This window comes from Trachinotus anak, unplaced genomic scaffold, assembly GCF_046630095.1.
Source record: "Trachinotus anak isolate AG129_WGS33_773 ecotype Australia unplaced genomic scaffold, CSIRO_AGI_Tana_v1 ptg000016l, whole genome shotgun sequence".
Taxonomy (NCBI): domain Eukaryota; kingdom Metazoa; phylum Chordata; class Actinopteri; order Carangiformes; family Carangidae; genus Trachinotus; species Trachinotus anak.
In genome coordinates, this window is record NW_027273867.1 from 3,249,775 (window position 1) to 3,269,045 (window position 19,271).

At 38.6% G+C, this 19,271-nt stretch overlaps 1 protein-coding gene across 3 annotated transcripts in view; it reads right to left on the reverse strand.

Moving 5' to 3' along the window:
* Positions 1 to 18,809, reverse strand: part of LOC139634012 (retinoic acid receptor beta-like) — a 94,272-nt gene extending 75,463 nt beyond the window's left edge. Inside the window, exon 1 of one of the 3 annotated variants that reach the window (XM_071500230.1) lies at positions 18,562 to 18,809. Coding sequence is in view for 1 of the 3 variants with exons in the window: in XM_071500228.1 (XP_071356329.1) it covers positions 9,311 to 9,467 (157 nt within the window). In the remaining 2 variants the exon portion in view is untranslated. Of the gene's footprint in view, positions 1 to 9,310; positions 9,742 to 18,557 lie in introns of those variants that run through there. The other 2 variants (XM_071500231.1, XM_071500228.1) reach the window with 2 other exon arrangements.
* Between the last annotated feature and the right edge of the window lie 462 nt (positions 18,810 to 19,271).

Below are 19,271 nucleotides of genomic sequence, written 5' to 3' on the forward strand. Positions count from 1 at the left end.
ACAACAACTGATCTACATGAATCAATTTAGCTTATGGACTTTAAATAGACAACCACTATGACAAGTGCAGCAGTGACTGCTTTGTTGTGACATCACAAAGTTACAAAAGTCAACACAGCTAGAGACTAGTGGTCATTAAATGTACACGCATAGCGAATCACAGTATATTGTTTGGACTTTTGGCTGGACTTAAATGAGTAGTCGGCTGTTGGGCAGCAGCTGATGGAAAGCTCTGATCCTCAGTGACTGGCCGTTCAGTTTCAATTTTTGTCATGTGACGTTTGACCCTAACCCTACTGAAAGAGACTGAGTTCATTTATCTAGCACAAACTGTTGCAGAGACATCTGATTGTGGGTCCACTGATGGTCCACTAATTTCATACATCCATGGAAATAATAAACTGATAAAGACTAAAACATCCTGCAGGACTGCAGACTCGCCTCCTTTCTGTGTATATAAATTATAATAAGTAGCATCTTTTACATTACACAAAGTCATTTGAATAGTTGTTTATGGACAGATGCAGCTTTAATATCTCATTGTTTATCTAAACCTGTGCTTCTATAATAAAAATATTGATTGGTATAGCTTCAAACTCTATTAAATAAGAGCATTTTTTTTTCCTTGAAGTACAAATAATAAATCTTTTAAAGAACCCTTCATTTAAATTAGGAAAAAAAACAGCAACCTCTCATTTATGTTTTTATCACTACTTTCAACCAAAGAAACAGTACCAGTGGAAATTGTCCACAGTCACATCTATGTATTCCTGGAAGGAGATGTCACTGCTGAATTCATTCACCATAAATGACATTTTATTCACGTCTGTTGTCTGTAGGTGGAGGCGATCTCAACACCTGTGCAAAGAAAACCAAAGCTATATGCATGGCTACCACGAGAGGGAAGTGAGATTTTTTCCTTTGCTCCTTTTTTTCCAATATAAATTAGGTCGACTGAATCTCTGGAACATTTTAGCGCCACATTCAGCTTGAAAAACCCCCAACGCCCAAAATGAGCAGTGTGAGACAGGATGTAAGGTTACTTGTAGATGAAATAGAAATAATCTGCAGAACTGCACCTAAATAAAACTCCATCCTCATATCCAGTATCCCCACTCTGAAAACCAGTCATGTAAAGTTACATGGTCCACACAACAGATGGCGAAGAACCTGAAGCAAAGTCTGTCACAGCGGACAGGCAATTTAACACGACGATGCCACGTTTGAAATTAGGACAGAGCTGTGTTTCTGCTGCAAATAATGGAAACAATGGTGTATTTCAAATCTGAAGCTCAAGTTAACACTGCAGCCACAAACTGTAGTGAGTGAATTAAACCTGACAAATTATAACAGATCACCAGGAACAGGAAGAAAAAAGGGACAAAAGAAGCAGAGAGAGAGAAGAATTTCCTCAATCTCTTCGGGGGTATTTGTGTATTTGTATTTGTGTTAAGGAGAAAACTGTGGTGACTTGGATGTGGAGTGGTGGGCACAGCCTAAGAGGATTAGAGGAATAGGAATAGCAGTTGGTGGATCCAGTCCCTCTCCTCCACCTCCTCCTCTTTTTCTTCCACTTCTCAGCTGACGCTCTATCCAGTCTGGAAGTGTTTTTCCTCCAGGTTTTCTCTGCAGGAGTGTCGAGCACATAGCTCACATACAGCAGGCCCAGTCAGAGGAAATAGTCAAAGTTCACTCAGAGTACACCAAATTAGAACAGTCACATGACCTCATGTCTGGTGGGGAAATGGAAGAGGAGAAGAGAGTGGATCAGGGCTTCAAAATCTATTGTACACTTTACAGAATAAACCTCCCAAACTTAACTTTATTTCTACATATTCTGAACTGACAAATCATTATTATTATCATTACCAGTTATTATATGACTGGTGTTTAGGTTTTGAGATTCCCAGGAAGTCATTTGACCAAACCCGCCCCTAACCGCTCCCTCTGACCCCCTCTGTGACCTCAGTGCAACCCCAGGGTGGCTGCAGCGCCGAGGTCACACCACATGTGTGACCACTCTGCCCACCAAACATAACAGGTGCAAGCCACTTCAAAGCTTTCATAAAACTGACTGAGAGGCTAAAACTGCCATAAAAGAAGTTGATAGACAGGAAATGGGAAAAGAAAGCAGGAAAAAGAATAAGGCTGTTAAAATGCGAGACGTTTCTTTTTAATCCGCAGGAATTTGTGGCTTTAAAAGCACAGAGCAGGCCTGCCAGCACTTTCACATGGAACTGGATTCTGATGTTAAAAGAAGTAAACCGGGTGCTCTGGGATGGGTGCGGCAAACAAGGACAAAATCCAATTCAAAACTCATAATGTTCTAGCTGAACCTCCACTCCCACCCAACCCAGCTGGTCACAAATACACCAATGCACACAGTTACTGAAAATGTGGGTACAGATCGTCGCTGTATAAAGGTAGATGTCCATGTGTTTTTGATTATAAAGCAGGTCTAGGTACTATATTAATACTGTGAAAGTATCAAAGCCTCAGTCCACAGAGAAATGCACACAGCCTGTATTCAGAAACTGAGCCTTAAAACCAGCCGTCAGGACTTCTGGAGCTTTGCTCCACTCTCAGCTATGCCCCAAGCCCCACCCACCCAGACCCACCATCAAGCCTGTATACCTGAAATATGCTATATTTTTCCTCAATTTAAAATAGTCTAAAATAGGTCAAAAGAGAAAACGTTTAAAATGTATCCCTGGTCAGCCCCAGCTGTGACAAATGTAAATGACTCATTGAACTGTATGTACTGTCTGTGTAACATCTTTGAAAAATGAGGAGAAATATTTCAAACACTTCACACTCTAAAATAAATAGCAGGGAAAAAATGACCCAAAGATTGTGCAGAACATTTTTGATATCGGCTTTTCTAGGCTGATATTTTTAGACTGAAGCCATTAATTCTGCAGATAATCACAATCTTAAAATCTAATTGTTTGAGCGTTCAGGGTTTTTTCTTTTCTGTCATGAGTGTGGATAAGTTCCTGAAAAGACAAATTCATCCATCATGAGAAAGTAAAACACTAAACTGCAGCATTAAAAAAAAACATGGAGCCCTGGTACAAATATAGAGATTTATGTAAACATCCTTGAAATGAGTCAAACAAATCAACTGAAATTGATCCTATACAGACGATAACCCAGGTTTTATTTCACAGTTATCATAGCATCTCTGTTGAAGCCCAGTATTCATGGTAAATGAAGTTTCCACCTATGATTATCATCATCTTTGTCCCCGGAAAATATATGCCAAATATACAAAAATATATTTTTATATTAATGAATGTTTGCAGAGCAGTTTGTAAAGTTTTTAGAGTGTTTTGCTACAAGCTCCCATTTCTATTCTATGTGAACAGTCATTTTCGAGGATAAGGACAGGAGTAGGGCAGAAGAATAGATTGAAATATTATTGAAATTGCGATATGTTGACATGCAATATCTAAATCACAGGAGCTGCCAGGTAAAATGTGTCACAACACACTGTAAATGAAGTGCGGTGGCGCTATAAATCATATTTTTTCCAGACATTTTCCAGATATCAGAGAGCATGCTTGTTTCACACCCAACAAAAATCACATCATCCTTTTTTTCAGTGATTATTTTATGTATTGTTCAGCCCCAGACATGAGGATAAGGTAAGATAAGAATAAGGACAGCAGGAAAAAAAATAGGTAGGTGTAGGTTTCCTGCTGTGCTGGTCAAGCAGGAGTTTTTTTTTTGTTTGTTTTTGTTTTTCAGTGCTCACCCAGAATCCCTGACATGAAAGACACAACCCAATCCTGTCATTTCAGTGTAATTGTAGATTCAGACCTACATTTTAACATCTATATTAATGCAAAATTAGCGATCCCTGACCTTGAAATAGAGCAAGAAATAAAGCCGGAATCCTTTGCTTAGACCAACAAAGTAGATTACATTAGCTGTGTCTCCCATAGAATCAGATTCTATTTGTTGTCTTTTAAATCAAGGCTTAAAATGTTCCTGTTTAAATGATTATATGACAGCACTGTATTTTAAGTTCATCTATTTAACATTTATGAGCATAAATAAATATGTGTAACAATTTCATAAATAGTTTATGACACACTAATAATGTTCATTAATGCATTTGTTAACAACTATAACAACTATAACTCCTCCTGTTATAGCTGTATAAACAGATGACAATATAGTAAAATGCTAAAAACATTATTACTCAAATGTTAACAAATACTGTACATTAATAAATACTTGAAATATGCTTAAATCTGCTCACAATAAATTCTATATTATACTATGTTATAAACCATATAGTACGTTTCTGTATATTACTGTTACTTATTAAATTAAATCTATTGGTATTTATTCACATCTGTCAGTTATTTATTCTTCTGTTTATTCTGTTTTATTCCATCTTTTTACTTTTTTTTATCTCTCATTTTAGTTATTTATTTTAAACCCTGTTCATATGCATGTTTTCATATTGCCTTTTGCTTCTTTTTGATGTCTTGTTGTGCACTGTTATATAACTGAACTTGCCTTGCATTCATGCCAAAAATTTGTACTGTTTGGTTTTTATGAGGTTGGAGAAACCTCTGAAACAGCAATTAAATTGTCACGTAGAGGCAAAATTCTCCACTGGAACCAGATAAAAACAAAACATTTTATGGTTTTGAAGGGCTCCAACTATGACATAAGAAATTAATAATTCTTGAAAAAATAAAACATAAGCATGTGATTTTTCTGCAGCTGTGGTCGAGCAGGAGCTTACAGCAATTTAGGCTGCTATATATGACATTTTGATATTTATTAAAAGGCCAGTTTCACTGCCAATACAGAGTATCAGTTTAACCCTGGTGAGAGCCTAACACTGTCCTAATCATTACAATTAAACATGCCTGGCATCAGCCAGCTCTGCTTTCATTTCACTCTTGTACATGGCTTTTTATTTCCCCCCATCCACCTTTCATTTAACATGCCCACTAAATTAGCTTGGTGTTCAAGCTGTGCTAATAGCCTTTCATGTCCACATCAGAGGCGCTTAAGCCTTGAAGACAAAAAGGCCCCAATTATCCCATACCATCAATTGTACAATACATATCACGCTGGAACATCACACTTTTCAAGTCACAGAAGCAGCAGTGATCCTAGAGGATCACGTTTCCTCTTATTTGTCTGGTAGTTTTTGGATTTGTTTTGATAATGACTTGATGCTTTTATCGAGACATTCATTTTTATTTACACAGCGTGGGTATCATACACAGTGATTCCTCAGCTGCAAAGCCCATTTTATCTGTTTAAAGGAGGTCCTTGATCATTCTTAATTAACATCTAAACTGGAAGAGGAAGTGCATTAATGGTCAGCTCTTTGTCAATGCGGCTAATTAACACCCAGGAGGTTTCCATTATCCTGAATAAATAAATTAATAAACCAACATTTCAATGACCCTGGGAGAGGCTTTCTCAAATCAAAGTCTAATTTACACAGTGCCTTATTCAAACAGGAAAAGGGCAGGGGTGTCCTGTCTGACAGCGCTAAAGGCCAATGCGCAGCTTTACAGGCTGAAGACGAGCTCACTGTGAGAAAAAGAAAATCAACAGTATCTTCTTCTGTCCCATTTAGTGCTTCATGAGTCCTGTCTGAAAGGCCAGTTTGAGCATACGTGGTAAAGAGCACTGATTGTCTAATTGCACGGCAACAAAACGCACCTCAATGTGCAGTTTCTTTAATTTAATAGGTTATGGAAAATGACTTTAAGTTGGTTAACCAATGTAAACGAAACATCATGTTAAAGTAACAGTTCAGGCTTGTCAGTGTATTTACCTGCATTTGATTCAGGTCTGCGGCCCTACCAGTTTAGAGAAGCAGGCAGAGATGCTGAGCAATTTGCTGCTGAGGGCAGGGACAGCTGTAAATTTAGCTACTGAAAAAATGCCCACTTACAAAAGAAATTTGAATATTTTCGCAGCTTAATCTTGCAGTCTAACAGCCCTTTCCTTTGGCACAACATTTTCTTAAGTGTTTAAATTCCGTATATGTATGCCACGTGGTGCAGATCAGATATTTGATTAATAAGAAACCTTTTGGCAACAAGATAAAGCTAAAAATAAATTGCATTTAAGGCTAAAATGCTAATAAGCTTAAATAATTTTTTTTCCTGGCGTCCCCGTCCACATCGCTCAGCTGCTGCTCAGCTCCTGGCTGCTTCTTCAAACTGGTAGTGCTCTGACCCAGATCTACTGCAGGTAATACACTGACTGTAGGTGAGTACCTCATACAGCCCGATGTCAAATAACCCAAACTATCACTTTAAATGCCACGAGAGATCGTACAGTACAAGCTTTATTTAGTCATCTAACTGAATTCTATGACAAGTGAAACGAGTTAATGAAGGTGAAATGAATCAAACAGGCTCCACAGTGTCTGCACTATGACAGTGGCAAAAGCAGCAGGGCCTTGAAAAGGTCAGGTAGTTCCTTTTTTTTTTTTGGCAAACTGGGGGAAATTTAATTGAACAAATTAAAAATGTAGATATGGGGCGGCTGTGGCTCATGTAGAGTGGGTCATCCACTAATCAGAGGGTCAGTGGTTCAGTCTCCGGCTCCGCGTGTGGAGGTGTCACACAGGCTAGACACCGACCCCCAAATTACCTCTGATGTCTGTTCCATCAGGGTGTGAATGGGTGAGCGTGGCCTGCATTGTAAGCGATTTGAATGGTCGATAAGACTGGAAAAGCAATATACAAGCAGTCAGTTTACATGGTGGTTATGTTACATGGTGACTACAGTATCTTCAGAGTCATATGATGAATTTAGTCTATTTTTAGTAGTAAATATGTAAGAGATTCACCCCTTCTCCACCAGTGTTCTCTTCCTGGCAGTGTCCAGACAGCAGCTTTATGTAAATAAAGAGAAGGAAGGGAAAAAATGGCGACCGTCATCTTGGTGTCTGGTTATAATTTTCTGGGGGGGTGGGGGGGGGGGTTGTACATGGACTTGACTTCAGTATTGTTGAATCCTAGCTACATGCCCCATCAGAGAACGGCTGCTCGAGCAGGTTTTTAAAGGAACAGACACTGGCTACAGTTATTTACAATTCTTCAGTCCTGAGTGACTGTTTTTTTTTGCCTCAAATTCATAAAAATGACAAATTACAAACCACTTAAACATTTCATATCAGGTAAATATGCACCTAAATGTTACAGTCTTCCCCTCGATCCGCTTTAACATTCATAACTAATTTAAGCTATATTTAAGTAAACGGTCCCTTTATGGATTTATTGGGTGGTTTCTTTCGGATTACTTATATTTTTTAAGAATTTTCAAAGATGTTTCCTCTTGACTTTAAAAAAAAAAAGGTTTGATGTTATGAGTAATGAGCAATTCACAATGAATAAAAAGAGAAACACCAGGAAATGAGGCCTGATTAAAAAAAGATAAAGACAAAAAAAAAAACTACAATGGTTTAAGTTACTACAATAACCAAACCATCACGTAAGGAATAAAAAATGATGGATTATTATAACTATCTTTTGTTGTCTGGTGAAACTGTTCTGTAATAGCAAACTCAGTATTCTTAAAATCCTGTCTATTGCCCTGCACAGGAATGTCCTAGAAATCAGATGTAAATATGGAGTAACTAATAATAAAAAATGAAAAAAATTTACATAAGTATGTCTTCTCCACTGGTGAAATCCCATTTGCTTTCGTTTGAAAATTTTCAACATTTTCAACATTTTTTTCATTTTTGAAAAAGATATTTTTGTACATCTGTGAACTGTACTCATGACTTTTAAGTTCACTGCTGTATTCTTATCATTTGTCTGTTTTAAAGCTCAGTTAGATGATTAACTATCACTACAAAATTCATTCCCCACAATTTTGATAATCAGTTCATTTTTTGATTAATTTTTCAAGCAAAAATTGCATTTGCTGGTTCAAGCTCCAAGATTTCCTGCTTTTCTTTGCCATACACAATATAAATTGAACATTAGGCTACCTGTATGTAGGTTCTGGATTGCTTTTTTTGACAGGTTTTTTGACATTTTTGAAGCAAAACCATGAAAGAGAAAATAATCAGTAAATTCATTTGTAAGCTGCAGTGTTGCTGTCATCACTCACATTTTGCTAACAGAAGCCTCTCCATCAAAACCCCGAACCGCAGCAGAGTGAACATGAGGGGGCTCGAGTTAAAGGTGGCAGCTGAAACTTCTGCATTTTCCCTCCACTGATGAGTGCCACTTTTCACTAAGTGCCCTTGAGCAAACACTTCCTGAGGAATGACAGCTGGAGGCTCCTGGTTTATCAGCTGAGGATAAATCACAGAGCAGCAGCAGGGCAGCAGTGGAAAACAAGACCTGACAGGCGCCTCATAAGCACAAAGTCAGTGGATGGAAATGATCCACATCAAGATGACAATAAATATAGAATTTACAGTAGATTTCGTTTTGGCTAATGGCGCTGAGGCAACACCTTTAGTCAGATATTTGAATGCACTTTGTTACAAGAATTTTCATTTCACATCATGCCAGTAACATTACAGTTGGCCTACACATTATTACCACCCTGCATCTTTCTCCTGCTGGAGCTGAGTCAGTTCTGATGTGGGAAAGCTGCCTTCAAGCATCCACTTATTTACCTGGACAGAAACTTGGAGCCACCCATCTACCACCGTTGGGCCAATTCAAAACACAAGATTCTGACATGACCCAATAGCACCCCCGCACCCCCACCCCCACCCCGCTAATCTCGTTGACAAGTCGGCGGGTCATCTGTCTACATCAGTGTCAGGGAGCGCAGGTCGCGGCTCGTCATGCGCGGCCGGGCAGGAGCTGTGGAGCCGCCGCCTGTGTTTACCCTCTGCATTCCTGCAGCCCGCCGCCCTCTGAGCTGCAGGTTGCGGGTTCGACCGCTGAGGATTCATGACCTGAGACGCTCTGGAGACTTTTCTACTGAATCTAACTCTATCTTTTTTTTACATTTTTTATTTTTTTTTTAAACCTAGAAATGTAAACTGCATGTCAGATATCCTTGTGTGTTTATAACAGCCTAATTATCTCCCCTATTATTTTTAGGATTAGCCTGTGATGCTTTCCCGCGGCCTGTTTCCAAGAGTTCCCCTGAAACTTTTACACTCATTCGGAAAGTGCAGAAGTGCTATGAGATTCCCCGTTATGTTCACAATAACAATCGGACCTTTCAGCAACTTGTTGAGAAGGCAGTGGATGATGGACTCAGCTCGCAGCGTTCGGAGCTCTAAGTGAGGCACAGCAGCAGCAGCAATAACAAGCACAAGAGATGAGCAGAAGTTTGGACCTACAGTGTGCGCTCCGGCGGTGCTGCCACTCTCTGTGCGCCAGTCCGCTGATGCAGGCTTTCAGAGCCTTTTCTTGCAGCATGCAGGAGGACGGACTGGGCGTGTAGAAATCCAGCATCTGCCCGGGGCTCACAGCCAGCACGTCCATGCAGTCAAACATGTTGACGCCGCTGTTCTCAACTAGTCTTGTGCGCTAAAGACAAAAAAAAAAAATCACCGGCATAAGCGCACACAACTCCATCAAACTCCGCGGCGTCCACCCTCCGCCTCCTCCTCTTCCTCTCCTCCTTCTGTGTCTTGGAGTGGCAGATTTCGCTCCTCTTCTCATTCGTCCGGCACTGGAATCATGAATGATTATGCTCTGCGGTTTCCCCCTAAATACTCATTTGCCATGTTTCGCGTCGTGTCCACTCAGCGCGCTGAACGTCTGAACGGGACTCAGCATCCCGGCGTGTTCACGGCGGATCGCCCCGTCGCGGCCACAGCGCAGAGCAGCGGCAAAGCCCGCCCGAGCCGGACACGGTGCCGCTCTTCTAATGCCCACAACCACACGGACGGAGGTTAAAAGCACACGCTCTTCTCTCCAGTGACGGATGGGTCCTCCGTCCCCCCGTGCAGCTCATTTCCAACTAGTTTTGCCACGGAGAATGAAAGATTGAATAGCCTAATATATGCGAGTGAACTTTATATGAACCCTTCCGAGGCTGCTGACCTTCAAATGACCCAGGCAGGCTGACATCACTGCAGCTCCCCGGCGCGGAACAAGGCGGAGAGAAGAAGCGCAAGGGGAGAAATAATAAGACTTTTTTTTTGAGTGTTTTTGAAGAATAAAGAACACCATGGTCCTCAAAATTTAAAACCAGCAATTTTTCAATTGTATTTTATTTAAGTATTAAACTGTGTGCGCTTTGATACACGTTGCTTTTTATGCACAGTGACAGGAAAATGAGCCTATTCCTTCAGAGATGGGTGGTCATAAATAACACTTCTGAATAACAGCACTGATTTATGTAGTTATGAAATAGCAGTATTTTAGTTAAAGTAAAGAAGGAATGAAAGAAAAGTCTGTATCTAATCGTCTTTATTATGTTCTTCTTGATATACTGCAGCAATGACATCAATCATGAGGTCAAAATAGAATCATTTTGAAGCAGACATTATTTCTGAAATATTATAGGAACTTTATTTTGGCATTTCTTGAGCTTCCTGTTTTGCTTTATTAAACTGACAAATTCTTGATTTAAAAAAAACCAACAAAAAAAAAAAAACAAGATCAAGATTTAGCCTACAAGATATTTGGACTCAAGTATGAAGCCTAAAATATGCAAATATAAAATATGTCACGGTTTATTTATATCATAAATTTATAATATTAATATGTTAAGAGAGAAAACAACAAAAAACAAACAAAGAAAAAACAAACAAACAAACAAACAAAAGGAAAAAAGCACATCCATGAGGGAATGCACTGCTGTCAGTGCATGATGTGACTATACAGTCAAATGAAAATCGTATGTAACTGTACATGTTGACATAATGAGCTTATTCACACTTAATCACAGTGCAAATGAGTTTTCACTGTATACAGTTAAAAAACAATGGAACTGTACACAGTATTGGTTTTGCAGTTGAGGGTAAGCTAAATAAAGCAGAATGATAATTCAGTTCAGACATAAGAAACAGAACAACTGTCAGGTCTGGGTCGGGTTTGGTTACTGCTCTCTTGGATTTGTGTTGCATTTGGACAGAAATATGCAAGCACTCTAGTACGTGTCCCCCAAACTGCCAGGGACATGACTCATTGGTAGCTATGGACGTGTTGATTTTATATGATAGCTATAGTTACTTTGAAATATTTGTAAGTTACTGTATATAAAACCTTTTATAAACGTATATATATCTGAGCCATTGTGACAGATTTAAGTACCCAAAAGTCTATAAGAAGCTTAAATCTGCTGCTTACTCAGTAATGTGACACCAATAATAATCCAACAACCTAATATAACATTCTAAAAGGGACCGTACTGCTGTGACTTTATGTACATTTGTACAATTTGCTACCACTGCTTTGATATTTAGGTTCAACATTCTGTATTTTTGAAACATCTCAAGTGGAAAATTTACAAGCTTCTATCGCAGATGTTGCAGAAGAAATTAGATGTTGGGAGATTTCCTGACTGAGAGTGATGCTGGTACTACACACTGATATGCAACAGCATGAGCTGCTAATGACTCATTATTTAGGACTGCGAACCCAGTGGACTGAGTGTCGGCTGAAACGTATACACATACAGTGGCTCTGCCATCTCATCATTTACTCCTCTGAGCACAGTAGTGGCTGATGCAGTAGCTTACACTAGCTTGCACTGCAACCAGATTTGACCATTAGTAGCAAAGAAGAGTTTCACCAAATATAATAATCAAAACATTATTTAATCATGTCATTAACTGCCCTGTGCTGTCTTACACACTGTGCACAGTATCCTTATTATATCATGTTCTGATTATACCATCATCATGCACTCACAGTGCATTCTTATATGATTTCATATAATGACTAGGGACCACCACAGGTAAAATATGATAATTACTTTAATTTATTTATTGTTTACCATTAGTATGTAAAGAAACCTGTGCTGGTTAAGCTGTAAGATAATAAAATAGCAACCTAATTGCAACCTAATAACAAATAGCAATGTCTATTTCTGCATGATGGAGCTGTTAAACCACCTGTAACAACTTCATCACTTTGACTTTACTGTCCCATGAGCAACGCATAATAACAATAACAAAAAAAAATTAAAACACTATGGGAAAATAATACTTCCTCAAAAATGTAGGCAATATTTGTATTTTTTTCAAGTCTGCTACTGCAGCACTATTCCCTGTGGTCTGAACCAGACACAATGTTTGTTCATCTCTTTTTCCACAGAGAACAAAGTTTGTTGGTCACCATTGGTGCACACGAACATGGGACACATTTGAACAAGACCAAAAACAATATCAAAACAGTTGCAAAAACATTTTCAACTATTTTGTGCAGAATATTTCAAGTTCCTACATGTATGCCCAGTACCTCCCAGACATTACAATTATTCATTACTATCAGCGTACCTCATCGACTGGCGTACCATCAGTGAAAGTACTTTGTAAAGATTTTGTGGAAGTGCTATATTTTACATTATTTTAGTGAATATACATTTGTTTGTGATGTATGTAGGAATATACCACAGATTAACCGTGCCAGTGCAGGACGTGCTGATACAGACACACAGGAACAAGACATGATGTTGGGGGATAGGGAATAACAATTAGGGAAACAATTAACACTGTTTTGAACTTTTTTCCCTTCTTTTTTTATTACTGGGTACCTTCTCTATTATTCTGGAGTGATTCATTCTCCTTTCTTTGTGAAAGAGTGTGGTAAAATGCTTTTTATGCATCCAAAGCTATGAGTGGTGAAAAACTTCGCCGCTCTAACTGAAGCTTCAGTTGCTTTCCACGTTGCCGTTTTGCTGTCGCCCCAGTCACCATGTGACATACACACTTTTCTTTTAATGTCGTAAAAAAGAACTCTTCCTCCCAATCATTGTGAAAATGATGAGTTTTCTTTTGCTTTTCTGCTATGTTTTTCTTTATCTTTTAGGGTAAAACCTGCATTCAGCTCCCCATCGTAGCTGCACCTGTTAGCTCATCTCAACAAAGCGTGAGATGGAGGTTTGTCCTGCGCACAATATTGAACTTTGACCCCAGACAAGGTCAGAGTTCATATATGCATAAAACATTTTTGTTTTTTAATTTTATATTCTATATTGTCATTTTCACATCTACATCAATGCAAGTGTTATTGATTCAAAAAGAACAGCAACACAATTAAATAAAATTTTTAGACGGAACTCCATAGTAACTGGTGCTATTTTTAGAACACACCCCATGAGCGACTCATGTGGTTCCTGAGGGCGACCAGGTTGTTGTGTGTTAGTGTTGGCTATCTCTGGTCTAGTGGTACTCGGTACCAGTACTGGTACTTAAACCACAAATATACTGTATCGTCTTATGGATATCACAACAGGAAAGTAGTGTTGGAAAGCTTTTTTAGATTTTTTCTAGCCAAAATCTCTGTATATAATAAAACCTCTTAAACTTGTTGAGGTTAAATGAGATTTGAATGAGTGAGAGATTTTAGCGACAGTAATGTGGCTTCTCTTCCATATAAGTGAGTTAGATTACTGCTTCCATAGCTTTTTGACTTGTGACCTTTTGTAACCAGTAGGTTTTTACATGTTACATATATCTTTGAGCTCAGAGCAGTTAGTGGCGTTCGCAGATGACAGAAAATTTTGTGCAGCATTAATGCTTTTTTCCACCTTTCCTAAACTTGTTAATTATCTCATGGCCGCTCAGATTTGTGATTCTTTAGGGGGGATCCAGCTCAACTTGGTAACCACTAATCTCAACAGACTACGTAATCTGAGGAGTAGTTCAAAACCAGTTTGACTGCCTGTGTGGTTGTTGTATGCTCTCCCTTGAAAAGCTGTGTTTGGCAAAACAGTGCGTGCAGAGACTAAGTTGGAGTCAAATCTGACAGAGATGAATCATGGACAGAACAGCTTGGACTGGAGACAGACAATCAGGTGGTGTTGGTGGGGTATTAATAAAGCAGTGGTATGGATTTACATTATTGGAATTGTAGGGCTCCAGTATTTTCAGAGCCCGACCCATATTAAGCACTAAAAGTTAGTTATCTTGACCTCTCCTGCTTTAATTTTGACTGTTTTTAACCTCTCTCTAACAAATTCCTCAATTTTATGGAACTGAAATATTTAATATAAATATTAGTATTAGTATATATTTCAAAATGCTGTTCTCATGTTTGACATTACTTTTTCTCTTTTAGAGGGAAACTAGTAGATTGTGATTGGAAAGTTTATTATATATTATGATATGCCTCTTGAAATATACCCAAAAAGTTGGGACACTGTGTAAAATATAAATCAAAATCGATTATGATGATTATGTAAACCCATATTTAACTGACAATAGAACAAAGACAACATATCAAATATTAAAATGCTGAAATTTAATTGTTTTATAAAAAAAATATCTGCTCAGTTTGAATTTGATACAGCACCACGTTTCAAAAAAGTTGGGACAGGGGCAACAAAAGACTGGAAAAGTTGTGTATTTCTCTCTGTGCAGTGAAGATGGGAGAGGTTCACCACTGTGCGAAAGATTTTGTGGGCAAATAGTGCAACAGTTTAAGAAAAATGTTCCTCAATGTAAAATTGTAAAGAATTTGGGAATTTCAGCCTCTACAGTTCAAGTACATAATATCATTAAAAGATTCAGAGAATCCAGAGAAATCTCTGTGTGAAAGGGACAAGGCTGAAAACCAGGACTGGATGGTTGTGATCTTCAGGTCCTCAGCAGCACTGCATTTAAAACAGACATGATTCTATAGTGGAAATCACTCCATGCAAAGAAGAAACCATATCTAAACATAGTCCAGAAACTAGATCATTTAAGATGGTCTGAGGTGAAATGGAAAACTGACCTGTGGTCTGATGAATCAAAATTTCAAATTCTTTTTGGAAATAATGGACACTGTGTCCTCCAGGCTACAGAGGAGAGGGACCATCCAGCTCGATATCTGTGATGGTGTGGGGGGGCATTAGTGCCTATGGCTTGGGCAGCTTGCACATCTGGGAAGGCTCCATTAATGCTGAACCGTCTATACAGACATCATCCAGACAAAGTCTTTTTCAGAGAAGGCCTTGCATATTTCAGCAAGACAACACCAAACAACAGCATGGCTCCGTAGTAGAAGAGTCGGGACACTAAACTGACCTGTCTGCAGTCCAGACCTGTCACCCACTGAAAACATCTGGAGCATCATGAAATGAAAAATATGACAAAGGAGACCCTGAAGTGTTGAGCAGGTGAAATCCTGTATCAGACAAGAATGGAAAGAGGTGATGCAACACAGTGGTAAACATGACCATGTCCCATTTTTTTGAAATATGTTGCTGGCATCAAATTCAAATTGAGCAAATATTTTTCATAAAACAATAAAATTTCAGCATTTCAACATTTGATGTGTTGTCTTTAATTTATTTTCAGTTAAATATGGGTTTACCTGATTTGCACATCATCGGATTCTGTTTTTATTTACATTTTACACAGTGTCCCAACTTTTTTGGAAACAGGGTTGTACAGTACTGAGTAATTTTAAAGCGGGTATGTATATTCCATACAGAAACAGCTTAGAATCAGCTTCTCATATGCATCATGTGCAGTGCATATACAGTCGGCAGGGTTCTCTGTGTGCTGAACACTTGTGATAGCATTTGATGGAGTAAAGGAGGCGGTTTGAGAGGCAGAGCTGGCCCGAGCACTGCACACCACATTGATCCCCACGGAGCTCATGAATATTGCAGCATGCCTACAGCATAGCTGAAACAGGAACCCCTGAACCCCCCCTCCCTACACACACACACACACACATACACACCAGCTGACCCCTTGCAGTTCAGTCAGTGTAACAGTAACCGATGGATACACACACACACACACACACACATATATACACAACCCCAGTTAGCACAGGTAATGAATATACCTGAAAATCCACCTGTAATTAGAAGGCGATAATGAACCCATCCATCAAGATAAGCCACTTTTTGGCATCAGCGTTCCGCAGCTCGTGGCTGCCACTGCCAAAACTCACCAGGCTATGACAATACACAGTGTAGCTGATCATTTAATAAGGCCGGGTAAAGCCTGACAGCTTCGTGGATGACACACGTGCTGCAGTGGCTGACTTCACTGACTGTATCTGCAGCTTCAGGTGCAAGTTTAATTCCCCTTTCCTATGCACAAGAAACTCTTTATTTCATAGCATATTTATGAGCAGAGCTGAATCTGGTGCTCACAATTCATCAGTGGGTTAAACCCGATAACAGCTATATTTAGTTACAATTGCACTTATCCTATTGGTAATTTAAACGAAGCTGCATGGCAGAAGCAATGTATTTTCCACTCAGATTAGGTATCATGCCAAAGCATGCATTGGAATTATGCCATTGTGTTGCAACATGACACACAGAGTGACACCGAAGATTAGGATTCATTTCAGTATTCAGCATCATTAGCATAAATTCTTCCATATTTAAACAGTAAGGGAGAATTTATAGATTTAAATATCATCTTTTTTTTAATTTATCTTGTTAAAAATGAAATGCATGCAGTTACATAAGCTTTACAAATTTCCATACTGTCTTTATGCTTAACATATGCAGAGGTGTGAACAAACAGAGGATCAATAGCTTATTCCTTTCTGGTGTTACTTAAAGCACTGATTCATATTGTACACGGTGCAGTTAAAACTTAACCATCCATCTGTGGGTCTTTTGAAACAGGTTTTGATTATACCAACAAAAACTGGTCTTATTAAAAAAAACAACATTTCCCACAGTAAATGAAGCATCTAGTGAACATTCACATATTCATTCACAAAATAAAGGTCCCATATTTTACATTTTTCCAGTCTTTTATTTGTGAAGAAGAACTTTCTGAAGTGGCAGCTTAACTCAATACCAAGGTTGAAACGAGTTTCATTCAGCCAAAGAAACTCTAAGGAAACATTGCTGATTATTTTAAGATAGTATTTCCACAGATTCATAATAAACCATTTTTTTTGTCATTCACTTCAGATTTTAGTGCTTGTGAACAGGACATTTGTTCACATTTGTTCAGTGATAATGACTCAAAATAAGCATATGCTCTGCTTTGAGCAAGCACTGACATAATGTCAAATAAAAACACATTTTCTCCATATTCTTTGAGTTTTCTGTGTTTGGCATGAAGAAAGTGGTTTGTGAAACATTCTGAAATTCAAACACAGCTATAGTATATACCAAGTTTAAAATGTGATTTTCAGACCAAACCTGTCTCAAATTAACATGCAATGATTTTGAGAAATTATTTCCAAATATTCAACTAAATAATTTTTCTGCACACTCTTCAAGTTTTCAGTGTTTGTTAACAAAGAACTTGACCATTAAACCTTTTGAACAGAAAAGACAGTTTTAACATAATACTGACCTCAGAATGACCTGCTCTCAGTGAGAACTGCTCAGTGTGAACAATTGTTTGTTTTGAGGAAGCACTGATGCAATCTTGCATAAAACCAATTTTGCCTTCATATTTCAGAATCTTTGGTGTGTCTAGAAGTGAAGTTTGCTTGTGAAATTTTTCTAAAGGCCGCTTAAGTGAACACTGAGCTGTAGTCACAGCACATAAGGTAAACATGTTAAGTGAAGGCATTTACACAGTCCAATAAAACCATATCTACTTTTATGTTGTTGAAGTATTCAAGGCTACCACAAACACTGTGACCTTGACCTTCGACCACAAAAGTCTAATCAGTTTGTCCTAGTGGACATTTATGCCAAGTTTGAAGGGATTCCCTTGTGGAGTTCTCGAGATATTACATTCACAAGGCCAAAATCATGTTTTATGAGGTCACTGTGACCATGACCTTTGACCTACAACATCGAATCAGTTCATCCTTGAGTCCAAGTGAATGTTTCTGCCAAATTTTAAGAAGTTCCATCAAGGAGTTACTGAAATATCATGTCCACAAGGGACGGATGTAAGTACGTATGGACAGACAAACAACCTGAAAACAACATGCCTCTGGTCCTGACTATCACCAGTGCGGAGGCATAAAAAGACATGGAAGTCTTGAACCTTTAAAACTATCAAGAAAATTACACAAGAAGGAAAAAGCATTCAGTAAAGTGCAGTATTATTCTGGTCTGCCTTCATCGTTCAAAGAGTTTTTCCTCCTCCGTGGACAGACTGAACAAAACTAAGAGCCAGCATAAGGCTGCGAATCTGAAGAGGTGCAGAAAAGGCAGAAATGACTTATTCTAAAAATCACAAGCCAAGCAAACCCACAGGGCTGAAAAAATGGTGATCATCCCTTCAATACATTTAAAAAAAAAAAATACAATATTTGTTGCAGCAGGTCTCCATATTCTCACTTCAACAAATAACAACCAGGTTTGTGAGATCGGCACATGCAGTGACTTTTTAAAATATCTGCTGCCTCCACAAAAAGTGATAAAAAGTCAAATTTCTCATAAGGAAAAGATAATCTGGAGGAAACACAAAAGCAGGAAATGGTCCAACATTAAAACACTGAGCAAAGTGAAATGTGGAGTTCAGGTGGAGTGTGTGTCTTTACCTACTGTTTAATACTGGCGAACGAACACCAACATTGTAGATGTCTGGTTAAACTTTCCAGTTAAAAGTCACAGCCTCTGACAGATCCCACTGTCGATGCCCCAAATACACGAAGTGACACAACCCTATTCATGGTTTGTGTTTACATCAAATAGCACGAGTTGTGTTTACCTCACAGACTGGACTGTGAACTCTTTCCACTGATTGCGTGTCTGTGTTTGGTTAAATCACTGTCTCCTAACAAAAAAGGAAGTCGGGTCCAGTCCTGCTATTCACCCCTCCCTGTGACCCTAATGGGAGCTCTCTGTGTCCCCTTCCTTCTCACTCAGCAAACGACTCTGATTAATGACAACATTTCAACAACAATGAAAAACACAGACTCAGTGCTTTCAGTTGATCTCTTATGGACAGCTATTCATATACTAGATGTCAGGATATTTTACTGGACAACTGAAAACATGAACCTGCTGGTGGCACTAAATGAAAATGAAAAGAAAATCAACAAAGTCATTGGGATTTGACGTATGGCTAAAAAGTGTTTTGTGCAGTCACACTGACCTTGACCTTTGACCACCAAAATCTAATCAGTTTGTCCTTGAGCCCCCTTGAGAATGTTTGCGCCAAATTTGAAGAAATATCCTCAAGGCGTTACTGAAATATCACGTTCATAAGAATATACATATGTATATGTAGTATATATGTACATGTTTGGACA